This window comes from Phodopus roborovskii, unplaced genomic scaffold (assembly GCF_943737965.1).
Source record: "Phodopus roborovskii unplaced genomic scaffold, PHOROB, whole genome shotgun sequence".
Lineage (NCBI taxonomy): Eukaryota > Metazoa > Chordata > Mammalia > Rodentia > Cricetidae > Phodopus > Phodopus roborovskii.
Window position 1 is genome coordinate 1,267,248 of NW_026125264.1, and position 20,869 is coordinate 1,288,116.

Here is a 20,869-nt window from a genome sequence, read left to right on the forward strand (position 1 = left end):
GATTAAAAGCATTTGCCAACATACCTGGTGAGAACCAGGATTTCAACGGCAGCCTTGCTACATAGTGAGTTCTAGACCAGCCTGGCTATATGCACCCTGTTCCTTCACAAATGTGGGGCTAGAGAGATGGCTCAGTGATTAAGAGCACTTGCTACTCTGGTAGAGGACCTGAGTTCAGCTTATAGCACCCACAATGAGCAGCTCACAACTGCCTGTAACTCCAGTGTCAAGGGATCTAAATACCCTGTTTTGTCTCCTGGATGTATGGGGTTGGGGGAGGAAACACCAGGATGATAGCAATGGGACGATACCATAAATAAACTACATGGCCTGTAACACACATCTGGCTCCCAAACTCTAGTCCATGTGAACATGTGATTACTCTTTATTTTAGTTTGGCTTAAGCAGTGTGGGAAAATGGGCTGTGTATGATAGGCATTCTGAGCTACATCCTCAACTCCAAGAAAAACTTTTAACTCACATTATCATATTCAGTAAACTTATATAACACAAATAGTCTTCTCTTTTTATATAGTTATTTGTCAAACTCTGAGCTTGGCAATGCTAAGGTCCCTTAATGTTTGAAAAATTAAGGCCCTGCCAGGCAGTGGTGATACACGCCTTTAATCCCAGCACCTAGGAGGCAGAGGCACCTAGGAGGCAGAGGCAGGCAGATCTCAATGAGTTCGAGGCCAGCCTGGTCTATAGAGTTCCAGGAGGTCAGGACTGTTATACAGAGAAGCCCTGTCTTTTTTGTTTGTTTGTTTTTGAGACAGGGTTTCTCTGTGTAGCTTTGGAGCCTGTCCTGGCACTTGCCCTATAGATTAGGCCTGCCTCAAACTCAAGAGAACTGCCTGCCTCCGCCTCCCGAATGCTGGGATTTAAAAAAAAAAAAAAAAAAAAAAAAAAAAAGTTAGATAAACAGACAGATGTCCATGTGCCCCCAAAACACACAGTTTCTATTTTGGAGTGAAGAAAAACAAACAAATAAAAAACAGAACTTCAGCTTCAGGAGTAGTGGATGCTAACCAGCAAGCTTTCCATGATGAGAAGCTTTTGGACATTACCACATCTAATCAAAAGACAAACACAAACCCTCACTGCCCTGGTTACATGCCTTCAAACTCTAGCAAGCCAGGATAAAACAGATAGACAAACAAAAACCCATGAAGCTTTATGTACTTGACTCTACCTGGTTTCTAGACATAGGTAATACTAATGAGAGATTACACACCTATCATCTTAGCACGATGCACATGAGGGGGTGGGAGGACAACTTGTAGCATGTGTTCTTTCTTTCCCCTGTTTAAGACCCAGAGAGCAAACTGGTATCATCAGATATGGCAGCATCTTTACACACTGAGCTACCACCAGCTCCTTAAAAAATGAATGAAGCAATGTTTGTGACAAAAGATCCAGGCATCCTGTGAGTTAGAATTAATGGCTTTAAATATCAAAACTGGTCAGCCTCTGAGTTCAAATGAAATGCAGGTGACGTGATTCAAATTTTTCCAAGATACTTTCCATAAAGGTCCACTTAAGGAAATATAATTAAAGATGATGTCGCTAAACAAAAGCAGGTAGCATTACATCTAAGTAGGAAGGCATGAATTTGAAGAGAGATAATACCTTTTATGAGATGTCGGCCTCCTACTCCTGGGCTTAAGGAAATCCTCCCACCTTAGACTGCAGAGTAGCTAGAAGATCTCATGTAGCCCAGGTAGGCCTCAAACTTGGTGGGCAACGACTAATTATCAACAAGAACCTCAGTTTTCTCCATTTCAATAACAGAGACAACAACCATTAATCACAATGCTGACAGGGCTGCAGGCACCCACACTGGTGGTTCTTCTGTTCCCTGTCAACTACTACATTCATTCATTAGCTAGCTAGCCTCTTAGACACACATGCAAAGGACAAAGGACTACATACACTTGGGTTAGTGGGCAAGTTAAGGAGACTGCCATCAAGTCTGACAACCCGAGTTTGATTCCTGGGACCCACTCGGCAGAAGAAGAAAACTGACTCGTGCATGCTGTCCTTTGACCTACAAACACACACAATGTAAAAAAACAAATATTTTTAAAAGAAAATATTAGCACTCGGAATGAAGAGGCAGGTGGATCTCTGATGTCAAGGTCAGCCTGAATGGCAGAGCAAGTTCTAGAGCAGCCAAGGATACAGAGAAACCTGTCTCAAAAATAAAATTAATTAATTAATTAATTAAACAAGCATATGGTGCATTAGGCAAGTCATAAACAGTAATTATGCTTTTCTTCTATGGCTAATCATTTTTCTAAAATAAACTTTTAGCATAGCTAAAGTTTTAATACCAATTCCCTCTATTTCCTATGCCAGTCTCCACAGTTCTGCCAAACACAATAAATTGGGATGGTGACTTTTAAAAAGGAAACAGTCGCCCATTTCCAGTTTTGGCTGTTAAGGCTTTTTATATACTAACTATAATCTCATTTGTTCCATTAGTGTCAGTGTCCAATTACTGATATAGTCAGAAGAAACAACAAAAATAAATATATTTCAAATTACCAACATTAATTGGTAGGGCTTTTTAAAAAAAAAAACACATTTCTTTGCCAGCAAAATATTCATTTGCTCTGACTGTGTGACCTCACTCCTTGAGAATTTATGCTTAAGAAAATAGCTCAAGAGAGCCAGGCAATGTTGGCACACACCTTTACTCCCAGCACTGGGAGGCAGAGGCAGGATCTCTGTGAGTTTGAGACCAGCCTGCTCTTTTAAGAGCTAGTTCCAGGACAGCCTTCCAAAGGCACAGAGAAACCTTATCTTGAACATCCTCCCCTCCTCCCAAAAAAAGAATAGCTCAAGAGAAAATGCAATTTATTCCTCTGACCACTAGTTACTTAAATAGTGGAACAGCATGTTGATGCTACCTGTAAAGGCATTGAAAATTATAATTAAAAAGAATAACAACAATTAAGGCATGCACACAATACAAAGCAATGTATTTATTCTTTTTGAAAAATTAATTATTTAAAAATATTTACTAAATGATTCACTACAAAGAGATGTGGTGGTTCACACCTTTAATCCCAGCTCACTTGAGAGGCAGAGGCAGGTGGATCTCTGTGAGTTGAGATCTGCCTTGTCTACAGAGTGAGTTCTAGGACAGAGAAACCCTGAATTGAAAAACCAAAATCAACATCATCAAAACACAACCAAAAAAATAAATAAATACACTGTCTTATAATTTCTCCATATTCCTCATTCCATCAAAGGATTTTGTGTTGAGGAATATTTACCTACTATTTGTATGGAGAAATACATCTAGGATGTGCATTTTCACTAACATATCATTTTCATTAGGTTATGTTTCTATCTAGCTGTCTTTATTCTAGGACATAATTACTAGTTTGAGAAATCAGTTGTTTTAATTTAGTACAAAGTTGTTCTACCTACATGGTAGTTGGTCATTTGCGAGACTGCAGCCTGTGTCCCAATCTATAACCTTATCTAGGCTTGTTTTTGTTATATGCATGACTTTCTAGCTTCGAGTTATTCAATTAATTCTTTTATAAAAATATTAGGAGATAGGGTCTCACTGTGTAGCTCAGCTGGCCTGAAACTCAGTATGTAGACTAAGCCTCAAACTCAATAGAGCCACCTACTTCTGCTTCCTAAGTACTGAGAGGCATGAGCCATCTGGCCCTTTTCAACTAATTTTTTTGTTTGTTTGTTTTGTTTTTCTATACAGGGTTTCATTGTATTGTTTTGGAGCCTGTCCTGGAACTAGATCTGTAGACCAGGCTGGCCACCTCAAACTCAGAGATTTGCCTGCCTCTGCCTCTGCCTCCCCAGTGCTGGGATTAAAAGCGTGTGCCACCAATGGCCAGCTTAAACTAAATTTTAATTTTATTTTTGGAGACAAAGTTAGCTTATGAGCCAATAATTTGAATACAGTGTGTGATGAGAAAATTTTCTTTAAAATACTATTGCCACTCCTAGCACAAAGGTCATTTAGCATAACTGTACTAAGTACTAAGGATAACATGAAGATACAATCCCAAACTCCAGGACTTGATGATACAGCTAGATGGTTGGGGTTAAATGAACTGATGAGCTGGCACAGTGGATCATGCCTATGACCCCAACAGTCAGTCAAGAGCCCAACACAGAACAGCAGCCCAGAGTTCAAAGCCAGCTCAGGCCTCTAGTCTTCCTGCCATGAGTTGTACTGAAGCAGACCCGATGTAGGTACAACAAGGGGGGGGGGGGTGTTTGCTCAGAGGACAGTTGAATCTAATGAATCTAAGTGCAATCAAAGCACAGATTTCTGGCCTGTTTGTCTCCATAGCTGAGTAGCTGAGGCTAGCCACACAGGTGTTTTATCATCTCAATACTGTTTTAAGTTACAACTAAGATTGAAAACTAAGGCTCCTTTCCATTAAATGAAGAGAATGTCTACATATTTTAGACTTCCATAGTGACTACATGAATCAAAGTTATCTCTTTAGACTTCACTCCGCTCATCTTTCTATACACAACTTAGTAACAGATTTGCAAATGCTATGGCTAACTTTTCATTTTGGATTTGGAAAGATGGCCTATCCAGCATAAACTCTTTCAATAACTAATTTTTCCCAATCACATTTAGTTAAAATACAGATTTATACCTACACATTAGTGAGCAACAGTAACTCTCATAATGATGTGACAATTATGCAGTGTGACAGCTGTTTGTACTACTACCAAATGTGAGTTTTAAAACATAGGTTAACACCTCTAGTTCCCTGAGATTTAAGCAAAAAAAAAAAAAAAAAGAGAACAACATAAAGAATCTATCTAACATGTTTTACAATGCCAATCACAAGCATAAAACATCACTGGAAAGAATTATTTTGAATTTATTTTGTGCTGCCTTTAAGGATTGAAAACAGGACCTTCCTTCCTCCTGTTATACAGGTATTACCACAAAGCTACATAAGCCTTTGTTTGTTTCTGGTTTTTTGTTTTGTTTTGTTTTGTTTCTCCCACTTGGCCCTCAGCCCACTTTAATTGATTTTGAAAGTAAGTCTTGCTAGATTGCCTATGCTGACCTAGGAATTGCAATCCTCCTGCCTCAACTTCCTAAGTACCTAGGGTTATTGCCTACCACCTGCGCGAATAAATAAATAAACAAATAAATTTTATTTGGTGGGAGAAAAAGAGGGGGAATCATCGCTATATCATCCTGGATGGCCTCAAATTCATAGAGACCAATCTACCTCTGCTTCCTGAATGCTGGCACGTCTTGCACAACTATGCCTGGACCTGAAAAGAAATTTTTTTGTTGTTGTTGTTTTGTTTGTTTTTGTTCTAGACAGGGTTTCTCTGTGTAGCCCTGGCTTGTCCTGGAACTCATTCTGTAGACCAGGCTGGCCTCGCACTCATCTGCTTCTGCCTCCTGGATGCTAGACTATAAGGCATGCTCCAACACTACCCAGAAGAAATGATTTTTTTTTTTTTTTTTTTTTTTTTTTGGTTTTCAAGACAGGGTTTCTCTGTGGTTTTGGAGACTATCCTGGAACTAGCTTTTGTAGACCAGACTGGTCTCCAACTCACAAGAGATCTACCTGCCTCTGCCTCTGCTGGGTTTAAAGGCATGTGCCACCACCGCCTGGCTGAAATCATCTTTTTTGTTTTGTTTTGTTTTGTTTTTTTAAAGTAAGCAATCCTCAGAAGATGTGGCTGGGCATAGTGGTATATGCCTTTAATCCTAGCTCATGGAAGGAATAGGTAGGCAGATCTCTTGAATTCAACACCAGCCTGAATTACAAAAAAATTGAGTTCTAAGACAACCAAGACTACACAATGAGATCCTATTTCAAAAATAAAATTAAATTAAAAAGGAAAAAGAGGCCAATTGGAGGTGGCACACGCCTTTAATCCCAGCACTGGGAGGCAGATAAAGGCAGATTTCAGTGAGTTTGAGACCAGCCTGATCTACAGACAGAGTTCCAGGACAGGCTTCAAAGCTACACAGAGAAACCCTGTCTCAAAAAGCCAAAAAGAAAGAAAAAAGGAGGTAGCCAATGAAGAAAACCATGAACATGTACATTCATACATACACCTTCATTCCAATAACTGCTACACCCACCCATGGCTTCAGCAAATATGTTCTTCAAATAACAATAACACCCAACAACCAAAAACCCCTCAAACTACATAATGAAGAATACTGAAAAGTTCACATCACAGGTCCCTAAATCCACCACTGTGCTTTCTTGGTCTTAAGAATCCAAGGAGCTAGGTCCAGAACTAGAATTGCCCTCATTAGTATGGTTATTCCTAGTGTCAAGTTCAGTCAGACTATCAAACACATTTGCTTTTTATTTACATACTCTTATTTCATTTCTTTCTTTTCTTATTTATTTATTTGGTTGTTTGTTTGTTTATTTGAGGCAGGGTTTCTTTGTATAGCCCTGGTTGTCCTGGAACTTGATCTGTGGACCAGGCTGGCCTTAAACGAAGAAATCAACCTGCCTGCCTCTGCCTGAGTGCTGGGATCAAAGGCATGCAGCAGCATCACCATCCCTGGCTTCTTACACCCCCCCCCCCACTTTTTTTTCTCTTAAAGTAAATCTAGGTCCTACTAGATAATCCTAAACCCTCTTTTTAATGTTTTTGGAGACAGGGTTTCATGTAGCCCAGGCTGGCCTCATGCTGGAGTGCTGAATTAAAGGGCTATGACACTGTAACTTGTTATTTTAAGATGTTATTTTAAGATGTGTTACATTTGTTTATGTTGTAGAATATTTGTTTAATGATGCAAAGATATGTTGTACTCTCTTATGTTGCATTTGTTTAACTCTGCAAAGTTGTGTTACTTACCTGTCTAAACACCTGCTTGGTCTAATAAAGAGCTGAATGGCCAACAGCTGGGCAGGAGAGGGATAGGCAGAGCTACCAGACAGAGAGGATAAATAGAAGAAGAAAGGAAAGAGAAAAGGAGAAGAGGATGTCAGGGACCAACCACCCACCCACACAACCAGCCATGGACTAAGAAGGAAAGAAATGTATATAGAGTAGATAAAGGTATAAGCCCAAGTGCAAAAAGTAGACAGGATTTAAGTTGAGAAAAGCTGGCTAGACGTAAGTTAAGGCTGGTCATTCATAAGAATAAGTCTTTGTGTATCTATTTGGGAGCCAGATGGCAGGCCCCCCCCCCAAGAGTAAAAAAAAAAAAAAAAAAAATTCAACTACAGTGACCTCTTACACATCCAGCTTTAAGCAAACAAGAAAATTTAAAGTTTTGCAACCTTTTCATTATAACTACCTAAAATATATAACCCCAGTTTTGTAAAAAGAAAAAAATTAAAATTCAAGGACATCTTTATATTTTAGGGAGGGGTGATATAGCCCAAGATATTATATTAATGTGAAGAATACTCTATAAACACAAACAAAATGACTCATGATGAATCACTGGCTAGCATCCAGAACCACAAAAGCTTTTTAAAAAATTAAACAGGAACAGAGTGGTGGCAGAGGCAGGCGGGTGTCTGTGAGTTCGAGGCCAGCCTGGTCTACACAGATAAACCCTGTCTTGAAAAACTACCATCCCCCCAAAAAGAAGTGAACCAGCAGTGCTGGAGGGATGGCTCATCTGGGTTCAGTGCTGGGTACCCACATGGCAGCTCACAACAGTCTGTGACTCCATTCCAGGATATTCAATGCCCTTTCCTGGCATACACTGGCACTATACACATGGTGCACTAACATACATACAGGCAAGCACTCTCTCTCTCTCTAAATCTTTTTTAAAAGATAATACCAAACTGTGGTACCGCACACCTTTAATCCTGGCACTTGGGAGGCAGAGGCTGGCAGACCTTTGTGAGTTCATGACCAGCCTGGTCTACAGGTTTGCTAGCTCCAGGACAGGCTCCAAAGCCACAGAGACCACCCACTCAACCCCCCAAAAATATAGCAAGAAACCCTACCTTATAAAAATAAATAAGTAGATAAACAAACAAACAAATAAATCTGTGTTTGGATATATGATACATTTTAATGATGTATTTCTAAAAAGCAGTATAAAAGGTTTCTACTGCACATCTCCCTCCCTTCCTTTCTAAGGGCAGTTTCTATATGTAGACATTTTGATTAATACATGGAAAACACTCAGGAATGTACCACGATGTAAGAGTCTTCTTCCAGATTCTCTGCAGAGCTACTTAAGTCATCCTTTAGCTTTCCTGTTCTATTTCTTCTTGAAGGCTGGGCCTGATAATCTGACCAGCACTCTGACATCCTGACTGACCAGCGTTCACTTCTAATCAACAGCAGATGTGGGAATGGTGCCAGGGTGGGCCTTATGCCAAGGAATATTTTTTTCTTTCCTATTCAAAAGCAAACACCCTTCTCTTAGCTCCAAGTTACCCAAACAGAGGAAAGGACATCTGGAGATGCAGTGTAGTGCCATGTGTTTGGTCTCCTTGGATGACAGCTCTAGGCATTACAAGCAGGGAGTTGTTACACCAGCCATGCAACATTGCACACTACAGCAACTCTGAAAGCTTGCAATAAGATGATGGGGGGGGGGGGGAGGTAACTGGTGAATACAGTTCTTTAAGAAACTCCCACTGTCAACAATGGTTCTTTTAGCAAATATGTAAAAATAGTCTATCTCATCTCCACATTAAACTTTAGGGTCAAATTGCCTTTTTTTCCATAGATTTGACTTCAGTGTGACTACTGGGTAGAGTACTAAAATATGACTAAAAAACTGACTCATTACTCAATGAAAAATGGCTCAATCATACATAAATTACCCTAGAACATAATTTTCGGTGGTGCACACCTTTTTAATCCCAACACTCAGGAAGCAGACGCAGGCAGATCTCTTGAGTTCCAAAGCCAGCCTGATCTCAGAGTTCATTCCAGGGCAGTCAGGGCTAAACAAAGAAATGCTGTCTCAAAAAGAAATCCGAACAAACAAGCAAGCAAGCAAACAAACAAACAAAAAAAGATAGTTTTCTCTTTCCCTTTATTTACTGGTTCTCATATTACCTATTGCTAGCATATATACCGGAGCCTGATTTGAACTTCTGGCCAGTAAATATACTCCCTCTGCCTCCCAAGTGCTGGGTGGGACAACAGATGTACAGCACCATATCCAATTCTTTATTTACCACTTAACAAAAAACTAAAGGACAGAAATAGTTATATTCAGGGTTATATAGCTAAGAGTGGTAATTGTGCTGTACTTAGAGCCTAGAACTATAACAAAATAAATCCAAAATGAGAGGCACACGCCTTTAATCCCAGCACTTGGGAGGCTGATGCAGGCACATCTCTGTGAGTTCCAGGCCAGGCTGATCTACAGATTGAGTTCCACGACAGCCAGAGCTACACAGTGAGAACCTGTCTCAAAAAAGAACAACAACAAAGAGAAAATTATTGTAAGACTAAGAATTGAATGGAAATGACACTGATGACATACAAGAGCCCAGTTATGTCCTCCCTGTCCATCAAAAAGGATTCTCTAACCCTTAAAAAATTAATGGCTGGTTTTAGAAGTAGCAACAGATGTGCCTTAAAATATAGTTAACAAATACACTACACCTGGAATATAGCTCATTTGGTAGAATATGTCTTTAGTAGCACAAAGTCCTTGGTTCAACCTCCAAGACTGATAAGCCCAAATGTATTGGCACATGCCTGTAATCCCAGTAATTAGAAAGAAACAGGAGGCCTGCCCAGAACTCAGTATGACTACAGAACTGCTTGGTTACCAAGCAACTAGAGGTACACAAGGCACAATCTTGTCTCTAAAGCATAAATAAACAAACCACACAGCCTGAAATGATGGTTCACACCTTTAATCATGGCACTTGGGAGAACGAGGCAGGAAGAATGTCACCATGAATAGGAGGCCAGGACCCATGATGGGTTAGTTACTGAGAGCCTGTGTTAAGTGGGGTGGCGGAGAGGTCAACAAGCAACTCTGCTCAGCAATACCCTGAAATGTAACCAAGTATTATATGCTTACCAAAGCAGGCTAAAGAATAGAAGAACAAAATGGGATAGAAAACTGTGGCAGACACTTCAGTGACACAATTAGCACCCACTCAATTCATCTATCATGATAGCTCAATCCTATTTTGGCATTAAACTAAAACTGGCATAGGAATGATGAACTAAAGATGGCAATAAATGAATTGAGAGAACAGTATCAACTATGAGACTTCATGGACAGCTCTCCAAAGTACAGAATACTCCCACACGCACAACAAACTTCCAAGTTTGGAATGATTAACTTACAGTCTTCCAGATTCTGTGATTCTTCACAAATGCAAGCAGAAATACAGATAAGACTGTAGCAAAACAGCACAGCTGCAGCTTGCAGATGTCAGGCTGTTAGCTCCATAACCAACAACCATGCTGCCTGAGTTGTCAGCAGGCACTCCTGGTAAGGCTGCCTTGGGCAGCACTCAGGGCTATCCAAATAACTGAAGGAGGTTCTTCCTATTGGAAAGCACTCTTTGCGGTCAAACTATGGAAAAAGGCCTTATTCTAAGAATTAAAATGACAACAGAATGATGATGTCTCAGTTTTCTCCTCTATAAAAATATTACACCTGGCTTTTACTTCCTGCCCCTGAGGGGCCTTTATGGGGATAAAAAGCATTTCCAGATTAAAAGCACAATGTAAATATGAGGCTATAATACAGCAGGGACTAAATCTAAGCAACATAAATGGAAGGTAGATGGGCACTTTGGCAGAGCAAATAGCCACCTATACCATCATTATTACCTATTATTATTTTAAAAGGAGTCTTTGGGAGCTTGAGAGATGGCTCGTTGACTAAGAACACTTGCTGTTCCTGCAAAGTATCCACGTTTGGTTCCCAACACCCACATGGTGACTCAATTGTAACACCAGTTCTAGGGAGTCCAACACCCTCTTCTGGAATTGGTTTTCTCTTTGCACAGTGTGGGTCCCTGGGATTGAACTGAGGTTGATCAGGTACAGCAGTTGGAAAGCTTCTCCTAGCAGTTCTCCTTATTCACTGAGCTTTATCACTGACCCAAAAAGACACCCTTAAAAATTAAAACACATATAAAATTAGGGTTAAGCACTACACAAAGTGTGGAATCACATTAATTGTAGAATCCAAAAGAAAAAAAGAAATTATAGGCTAAAAATGATATGGCATGTTTTACCTTTAATCTCAGCATTCAGGAGGGTGAGGAAGATGAATCTGAGTTCAAAGCCAGCTTAACCCACACACTGATTTCCAGGTCAGCCAGGGACACATAGTAAGATGGTCTCAAAAAACAGCCAAGATCCTTCTTTTTGTGTGTGTGTGGGGGAGGGGGACATGGTTTATTTGGTAGTGCTTAGCCTAAAATGCAGGAAGCCCTGGGTTACACCTTAGAAACTCAAAACTATGTGTGTGGTACAGAACTATAATTTCAGTGCTCAAAAGGTAGAAAGAGGAACATCAGAAGTTCAAGGTTATGCAAAGCTTGAGAAAGTTTTAGACTAGCCTAGAATAGATAACACCCTAAGGAGATGTGGAAGGAGCAAAGAAAAATAGAATGATTAGAATAATTACTGCACACACTGATGACTAGAAAATAAATGTTTCAGAACATTGGCATCAGGTAAAGAAAGCATTTTATCCTGAAAGAAAAATAACATAGCTACCTCACATAAGCAGTCTGTGCAAACACCATATGGTCTACTGAAAGAAAAAAAGTTTTGTTTCTTTTTTGTCCCACAGATAAAAATGAAAATGAGGTTGCCAGAAATATTTCAGAAGTAATTTTGCCATCCCAAGTGTCTAATAAAATATGTAAAATTATGTATGTACAGTATCCAAGTTTATTTGTCTAACTTTATTTTAAAAGCCCAAAATGCCCACCACACTTTAATCATGGACAAGGCATGGTGGCATCTTTGATCCCAGCTCTCAGGAGGCAGAGGCAGCAGATTTCTGTGAATTCTAGGCCAGCCAAGGCTATACATAGTGAGAACCTAAAAAAAAAAAAAAAGAAAAAGAAAAAGAAAAAAGAAAAGAAAAAGAAATTATTCAAGAAATAAAAGCCACCCCTTGGAAGGCAGAGGCAAATGGATCTTCATTTATTAAGACCACCACATCAGCTAATCTTCCAGAGGACCAGGGTTCAATTCCCAGCACCCACAGGGCAGCTAACAACTACCTGGCACCCTTGCACAGACATACTGTTGGGGCAAAAATGTCAATGCTCATAAAAATAAATAAATGAATAAGTAATTTAGGGGTGGGATCTCTAGCCCCAGTGAACCTTAAATTCGTGGCAGCCTTACTCCCTTAACTTCGTGAGTATGGGGTTATGGGTATAGAACATCATACATAGATTCATAGTATTTAAAAAATTAATTTCAGGGCTAAGGAACTAGCTCAGTCAGTCAAGTGCCTGTTGAGTAAGTACAAGGATGAGAATCATATTCCCAGCACCCCTGTGAGTTCCAGACCAGCATGGTCTACAAGGCTAGTTCCAGGACAGCCATGGCTACACAAAGAAACCCTGCCCCGAAAAGCCAAAGATTAATTAATTGATTGATTAGACTGGTCAGAGGTCTGGAAAGATAGCTCAGTAATTAAGGGTTACAGCTGCACTTACAGAGATCTAGTGTTAAATTCCCAGCATCCACACGGTGGCTCATTAACTGTCTCTAACTGTAACTCTCATGGGATCCAATGCCCTTTTCTGGTATTCAAAAATGCCGACAAAATACCCAAACACATAAAATACATAAATAAATTAATGTCTAAATTTTTATAAGGGGCTGGAGAGATGGCTCAGCAGTTAAGAGCACTGGCTGCTCTTCCATCCAGAGGACCAGGGTTCAATTCCCAGTTCTAGGATTAAAGGCATGCACCCCTACGCCTGTCTTCTAACAGGTTTTAAGTAGTAACAGCTACACCAATACTGTACTTACAACTGTCCCACCTGTTTGTTCTAGTTCCAAATTGCAAATCAATCTACACCAACTCTATAAGTAGAAGAACCCAGTTTCAAATCCCACTCTTTACCTTCTCTGATGTGGTTAGAGTAAGAATGGCCCCTGTAGAATCATATATTTGAATGATTAGCCATCAGAGTGGCACTACTTGAAAAAAAACAGGTGTGGCCTTGTTAGAAGAAGTGTGCCACTGGGGGTGGGCCTTAAGGTTTTAAAAGTCAACACCAGGGACTGGAGAGACGGCTCAGTGGTTAAGAACACTAGCTGCTCTTCCAGATCCTGAGTTTAATTCCCAGCAACCACATGATGGCTCACAACCATCTATAAAGAGACCTGGTGCCCTCTTCTGGCTTGCTGGGGCACTGTATACATAATAAATGCATCTTAAAAACAAAGTCTAGCAGGGTGATGGTGGAGCCTTTACTCCCAGCACTGGGAAGCAGAGACAAGATTTCTTGTGAGTTCAAGACCAGCCTGCTCTACAAGAGCTAGTTCCAGGACAGCTTCCAAAGCCACAGAGAAACCCTGTCTCGAAAAACCAAGTCTAAAGTCTGTATCAGGTCCAGCATTTTTCTCTGCCTTAGGGTCCCATGCTCTTCAACACGGTGACAATAGAATAACCCTCTGAAACTGTAAGCAAGCCCCAATTTAATGTTTTTCAAGAGTTGCTGTGGTCATGGTGTTTCTTCACAGCAGTAGAACAGTAACTAAGACACCTGATCTCTCTAAATCTTTCCATTTTTCTTATGCTTACAATGAAGCAAAAAACAGGCATGGTAATTCATGCCTTTAATCCCAGCATTCTGGAGGATGAAGAGAGGCAGGAGGATTTCTATGAGTTTAAGGCCAACCTAGGCTACATAGTAAGTTCCAGGACAGCCAGGGCGACATAGTGAGACCCTGGCTCAAAACAAACAAACAAACAAACAAACAAATCAAGCAGATTTTAAAGCTCTCAAAACACTAACCTATTCTAGGTATAATCACCCCACTTTACCTGGAGAAAAGTTGCTAATAAAGTGATGGTTGCCAAGAGTTTTTCAAATCCTAAACCTATTTAAACTCCAAAAGAAACAGAAAAAAGGTAAAAAGATATATCCTCAACAAAAATGGTCCTATATCCCCCATTTTCACATACTAACTTTGAAGAAACTGTCACTTTAAATGGCTTATTAAATAATCTGAGTTATGATGTTATAAACTAAGGATTTTGTGGTAAAATCTGAGCTGCAAAACTAAGCATCACTAGTCAAGTCAGTCAACTTGATTTCAAGAGCTGTGAAACTACACAGGCTACTAGGATACTCTTCATTGGTGTGGTATTAACTTTGTCAAAATCAACATAATCATTGAAAGCCAAAAGCAACTTCATACTGTCCTTAAAATTGGACTTAGGGTTTTAAATCCAATTCACTTTTTAACAAATTTCCTTTGAGATCTTGTTTTGACAGGTAGGCTAGACTTGAACTTGTGTGTGTCACCACATCCACTGCAATCAATTCATAACAAGGCCCAAAATGAAACACACAAATTTAATGATAAAGAAAGAAATCTAGGGCATTAACTATCTTACTGTAGTATCTGAGGTAAACTAGAACCACAGTATAAAAAAGGAAATAAATAATACAAAACAAGTATTTAACTAATACTGATTGCATATAATTTTCAATCAACCTTTTAAACTATGTTCTCCCCCCCCCCTTTTTTTTTAATTTATTGAACACCCTATATAATTTTATAAAGCAGGTAATAAAATTGTGTCCCTTCCCATCTCCACCCTCAGGACCTATTATGCCATGGCTTGCTTGGACACTATAGGTGTGATTGAAGTCTTTAAAATAGTGGCTATAATTTTCCAGACAAGTCCATCCACACTACTCAGAAGCAGCTCAAATTACTACTGCACTATGACAACTCAGGCTTTTCTCCATCCGATATTTAGGAAGGAGGTGGCTAAGAAGGAAGAAAAAGGACATAATTAGTTTTGCTTGTAAAATGTTCATCACAGTTGTACTTGCCAATTGAGTTACAGCCTATTGGGGGCCTAATAGATTTCAGGTTATTATGGTGTGCGGCAGGGGCTTGTGGTGAAAATCAATAAATGACTACTACTTCTTTGCACAGCCCCATATGGGAGTAATCAAGCGCAAGGGTGGCAGCTGGGGCCAGTAACAGTCACCTGCAGTGGAGGGACACGGGGGGGGGGGGGGGGGGTTTCAGATGGATTTAATGCTAATTTCCTACAGAAACAATGAGCTACAAAGAGCAGAGTAACAGACAGGAGGGATGAAGAGACCAGCAGGAACAATGGCTGCACCTGGTGCTGGGAGCAGAGGACACATCTGTCACCCTCGAAGTGGCCCATCCCCCCCCAGCTCTTCCAGCAAAGTAAGGCAAGGTCCCTAAACAGCTTGCCACACACACAGCAACAGGTTTGAGTTTTTAAGGCTACTACATTCTCTTCTGAACCCCTCTCTCTTGTGACAAGAATTAGTTAAGGAAGCAGAGGTAGTTCTATCGGCCTGAAAAGAGACATATTTAAAAAAAAAAACAAAACACTCATATTTCAATTAAACTTTTCCATTACTGTAACTTATCAATGTTGGAAGGGCAAAGAAAAATTACACAGGAAGATAAGCTTTATTTAGTATTCATGTAGCAAGTATTAATTTAATGCTTAAAACTAATTTTACTACAATTTTACAGTTGAAGAAACAGGCTTAGAGAATGTTAGAATCAATGTTCATGGTTATACAACCTAATCTAATGCTAAAGCCTACATACAATATTTTAATTCTCTTTCTTCCATTTTTCTTAACACAATCAAGTGAAAGTACATCTTCTAAGTCTAAGCATTGTGCTACATCCTTGTAATCCCAGCACTTGGGAGGTAGAAGCAGGAGGATCAGAAGATCAAAGCTATCCTCACAGCCTCATCTATACAGAGTTCAAGGACAGCCTGGGCTACAAGAGAACCTGTTTCCAATGAACAAAACCAAAAAAACACATATCCACTTACATTTTTAGCTCCAGCTATGTATGAGGTGTCACTGCAGGTCTGCTCAGGATAGAAAGAAAACAAGATTTTCACTAATGGTTGCTTTAAACCAAGCACAAAAAGTTCTTAGGGGTGGGGGAGTGCTTGCTTTAGAAAAGTAGACCCATATGCATTTTCAATTTCCTAACATAAATCTGTCAATACATAATTTGTGTGTGTGTGCCCGTGCTTTTGATTGCTGGTTACTGAATACAGGGCCTTTACACACTCAAGACCTGTGGCTGTTTTTCCGGTGCTAAGTCTTGAGCCTAGGACCTAATGCACACATTTTCACCACAGTCTTCATAGACACTTTTCTATTCATTTTGAGACAAAGTCTCATTAAATTACCCAGGCTGACCTTGAACCTACTCTGTAGTCCTGGAAGACTTTGAACTTTTGATTCTACTGAGAAGCCAGTAGTATAGACCTGCCTACCCTACCAGGGCCAGCTAATCACATAATTCTTAAAAGTTAACTGTCTTCGAAGTCCATCAGCCAGTGTAACTCTATGTAAAAACCCTCTTAGTAGGTTTTTTTTTAAATTTATTGTTTTTTTTGGGGGGGGGTTCCCTTTAAGATACAATCACTACTAATTCCTCTATTTACTGATTTGAACTTGGAGCAGAAATAAATGCACATATTTTCAAAATAGCAAGACTTTTAAACTGATTTTGCTAGGATATAAACCACAAATTCATGGGGAAAATTTTGTATTTTGCTAAGTGCCTTACAATCAAACAACTGTGCTTGGATCTGAAAGATAGCAATAGAAAGGCATATATTTCAAACACAGCAAAGGCATTGGAGAACATTAAACAGTTAAGAGTCTTTCAGTGAACCAAGTTCAGTTCTTTGGACATACCTAGTGGTTCATAACCACCTGTAACACAAGCTATAGGGGATCAGGGGATCCAACACTTTTGGCCTCTTTGGGAGCCTGCACTCACATGCTGAAACTCCCAACCAGATATACACACACAATTTAAAAAATAAAAGCTGGGGCTGGAGAGATGGCTCAGCAGTTAAAGAGCACTGACTGATCTTCCAGAGGACCCTGATTCAATTCCCAGTACCCTCACAAGGCAGCTCACAACTGTCTGTAACTCCAGGATCCAAAACCCTCACACAAAATATACAAGCAAGCAAAACACCAATGCACATCAAAATAATAGTAAAATTAAATTAAAAGAAGCAACAAAAACCCATACCATATTACTAAGCATGGTGGTACATAATTGTAATCCCATCACCTGGGAGTAATCAGGAAGAAAGATTAGGAGTTAAAGACCAGCCTTGGCTACATAATGAGTTCAAGACCAGACTAGCTCCCCCACCCCCAGTCCCAATCAAAAATATGGCAGAAATTAACTAATGTAACTATATAATTGACAAAATTAACTTAAGGTACTGAGATCAGGGCCAGGGAGAACTTTCTTCCCCTCTCCCCCACCTTGCTGGGGATTGAAACTAGTATATATCTATCTGTCCATCATTCTGAAATATAACCCCAGGATTCCCAATCAAATGTTACCTCCTCTCCAAAGGATTTGATTCTCTCTGTTGGCAATGACTTCTAGAACTTATTGATTTTGTTCATTCTTAATATATCTCCTCTACGGCATCTCACCTTTAAGTAAAGACTGGGCTAAGCTGGGTGTTGGTGGCACATGCCTTTAAACCCAGCACTCAGGAAGCAGAGGCAGGCGGATCTCTATGAGTTCAAGACCAGCCTGGCTATAAGAGCTAGTTCCAGGAAAGCCTCCAAAGCCACAGAGAAACCCTATCTCGAAAAACAAACAAAAAAAAAAAAAAGTCTGGGCTGGAGAAATGGTTCCACTGTTAAAGGCTGGGCTCACAACCAATAATAATAATTACTATTATTATATTTATATATTTAAAAAAGCCTAAACTGGGCACGACAGTTCACAACCACATCTATAATCACAGGATTGGGAGATGCAGACATGAGGGTCATTGAAATCTGTTCAAGTAATCCACAGCCACCTGAGAAGAAATTCATATACTAGCATCAAGTTCCTGTCTCAACATCTTCCCTTGTCCCCCTAAAATCTCAAAATCTCAAAACTAGGTGTGGTGGTTCACATTTGAAATCCCAGGACCTGAGAAAGCATGGCCAGCTTGGACAACTTGGCAAAATGTTATCAGAAAATACAAGAAAAAATTCCAAATAATTTCAAGATATCATGAACACATATAATCAATTTGTAAGCTGGGAAGTGATGACCCACACCTTTACTTCCAACACTCAGGAAGCAGAGGATTTTGTGATTTCCTGTTACACAGAGAAACCCTATCTCAGAAAGGAAGGAAAAGAAAGGAAAAAAGTAAGAATTTGTAAAATGTCAAGTGTTGTGGTATACATATTTTAATCCTAGCAACCAGAATTAATGACAAGAGGGTCTCTATAAATTCCAGGCTAGCCAAGGACATACAGTAAGACCCTGTCAAATAGGTAGGTAGGTAGGTAGGTAGGTAGGTAGGTAGGATGGATAGACAGTACGACGAATATTCTAGAAATTCAAAATACCATTCCAAGCTCAGCCACTGATTTTTAAAAACTATGGGGCCAGGGAGAATTCTCTCCCCTTCCTCACACATGCACCTTGCTGACTGAAACTAGCACATGACTGGGCAATGCTCTACTGCTGATCCATTCCCTCAGTTTATGATACAATAATATATTTGATAAGATTATATAAAAAGAAAGAATCCTGGGGGGATGCAATGGCAGGAGTCAATTCCAGGGGGCAGAGAGATAAGTAAGGTCAGAATCATGATGTGAAATCCACAAAGAATCAATGAAAGTTAAAAATAAACAAAGAGAACCTTCCCTGGACTCAGCAATATGACTAGCAATCTGAATCTCTGAAACCCTGCAAGCTGTCCTCTGACTCCCACATACGGGGCTTTCTCAGTCCTCAGAAAGTACTATGATTTTTCTCAGTTATACTTAACTCAAAAGTTTTGTTTTGTTATGGGTTGGAGAGGTGGCTCAGTAATTAAGAGTGCTTATTGCTTGCTCTATCAGCGAACGCTGCAACCCACTAGGCAGTTTACAAACACCTCTAACTCCTGTTCCAAGGAGCATACCCCCACTACCCCACTACACCTCCATAAGGCCTGTGCAAGTGCACACTTGATTCACTTATGCACAGACACATAAAAAAAATATAACATTTTCTTTAAACTATTGGTATAATCTTATTGGCTTATTTGTTTTGAAACAGGGTCTTTCTTTTCAAAGGGTGTCCTGGAACTTGATACATAGACCTGGGTACCCTGGAACTTCACTTGTAGATCAAGCTGGCCTTGAACTCACAGAGATCCTCCTGTCAGTGCTTCCTGGAGTGCTAGAATTGACTGTAAGTGCCGCTGAGCCTGGTTTTGGTTTTAACTGCTGAGCCCTAGGTGGGACTCCCAACCACAAGTGGAGACTAAACTCAGGGCCTCATCTCACCCCACCAGGACTGTTAATCAAACACTTTTATTTGGGGTCAATGGATTATCACATAAGTCAGGTGTGGTAACATATAAATATAAACCTGTTATCCCAGCATTTGGGAGGCTAAGACTGGAAAATTACTGTTAGTTTACCATCCTGGGCTATATACATAGTTCTATGCCAAACCTGGGCCACTGTATTCCTGAGGGCCAGGGACTTAGCCACTAATAGCTGATAGAACACATGCTTTTTTAGCATGCACAAGGTCTTAGATGAAATCCAAAGCCCCAAAATATGAAACAGTATTGCTAGAATGGACAGATAGCAGTAATAAACTCCCTTTTAGGCTCTCCCATTTTACACTACAGCCTACACTACACTTTCAGCATTAAGTCCTTTTCCCCCCACTCATCCTCAAGAACATAGGTCCTGAAGGTACAATACTGCTCACTGAAGGAGGACCATGTAAATTCAATGTAACACTATAGCCTCTCAAATAGTCAAACAAGTCCCAGCTGCCATCCACTGCACCTATCAAAACTTCCTAAATTTGTTCTACAAATTCAGTCAATTTAACAAAAAAGAAATTTCTAAAAACATTCATTTAAAATTGGGCATGGTGGCACACACCTTTAATCCCAGAACTTGGGAGGCAGAGGTAGGCAAATCTCTGAGTTCGAGGCCAGCCTGGTCTACAGAGAGCCAGGGCCAGTGATACACAAAGCAACCCTATCTTGAAAAACCAAATCAAGCAAACAAACAAGATACATTTAAAAAGTTCCTACTACTTGAGGGAAATGGAGATAAAATTTAAAGAATTTTAATATTATGCTGCATTACAGTCAGGTGCATGCCTGTTCTCCTATCCCAGGAGGCACACAGGGTAATTGCTACAAGTTTGAGGCCAAGAGAGTCTACAAAACAAATTCCAGCCAGCTAGGGATACTGAGACCCAGTCTTTAATAAACAAACAAAAAAGCACCACAGTTTTCTTAAAATGCTCAGGGGCTATAAAGTTGAAATAAAAATTATTGGGGACTAGAGGGATGGCTCAGAAGAGCTCTGGATACTCTTCTGAAGGACCCAGACCCAGAGTGGCACATAGCCATCCCCAACTCCAAATTCCAGCGGATCCAATGCCCTCTTTTGGCTTTCATGTGCACCAGGCTTGCATGTGGCCAAAACACTCATACACCTAAAATACTAAAGGTTATTTTAAAAGAAATAAGCTATTTTAAAAACTCCCATTTGTCATTTCATAGAATTTTGGGGGAGCCAGGTACAATTTAAATAGTGCTAACCAGTGAGTAAAGGTCTTTGCAGGCAAGCCTGATATGACCTAAATTTGATTTCTGGAACCCACACAATAGATATAAAAAAACAGAAACAGA

At 39.9% G+C, this 20,869-nt stretch overlaps 1 protein-coding gene across 6 annotated transcripts in view; it reads right to left on the reverse strand.

Moving 5' to 3' along the window:
• Window positions 1-20,869, reverse strand: part of Cbfa2t2 (CBFA2/RUNX1 partner transcriptional co-repressor 2) — a 95,040-nt gene that overhangs the window by 52,513 nt on the left and 21,658 nt on the right. For 2 of the 6 annotated variants that reach the window (XM_051192751.1, XM_051192741.1), the window contains exon 1: window positions 1,235-1,256. The exons of 3 other annotated variants lie outside the window; for them this stretch is intronic. In XM_051192751.1, the coding sequence (XP_051048708.1) occupies window positions 1,235-1,241 (7 nt within the window). In that variant the 5' untranslated portion in view covers window positions 1,242-1,256. Of the gene's footprint in view, window positions 1-1,234; window positions 1,378-20,869 lie in introns of those variants that run through there. One more of the 6 variants, XM_051192788.1, reaches the window with a different exon arrangement.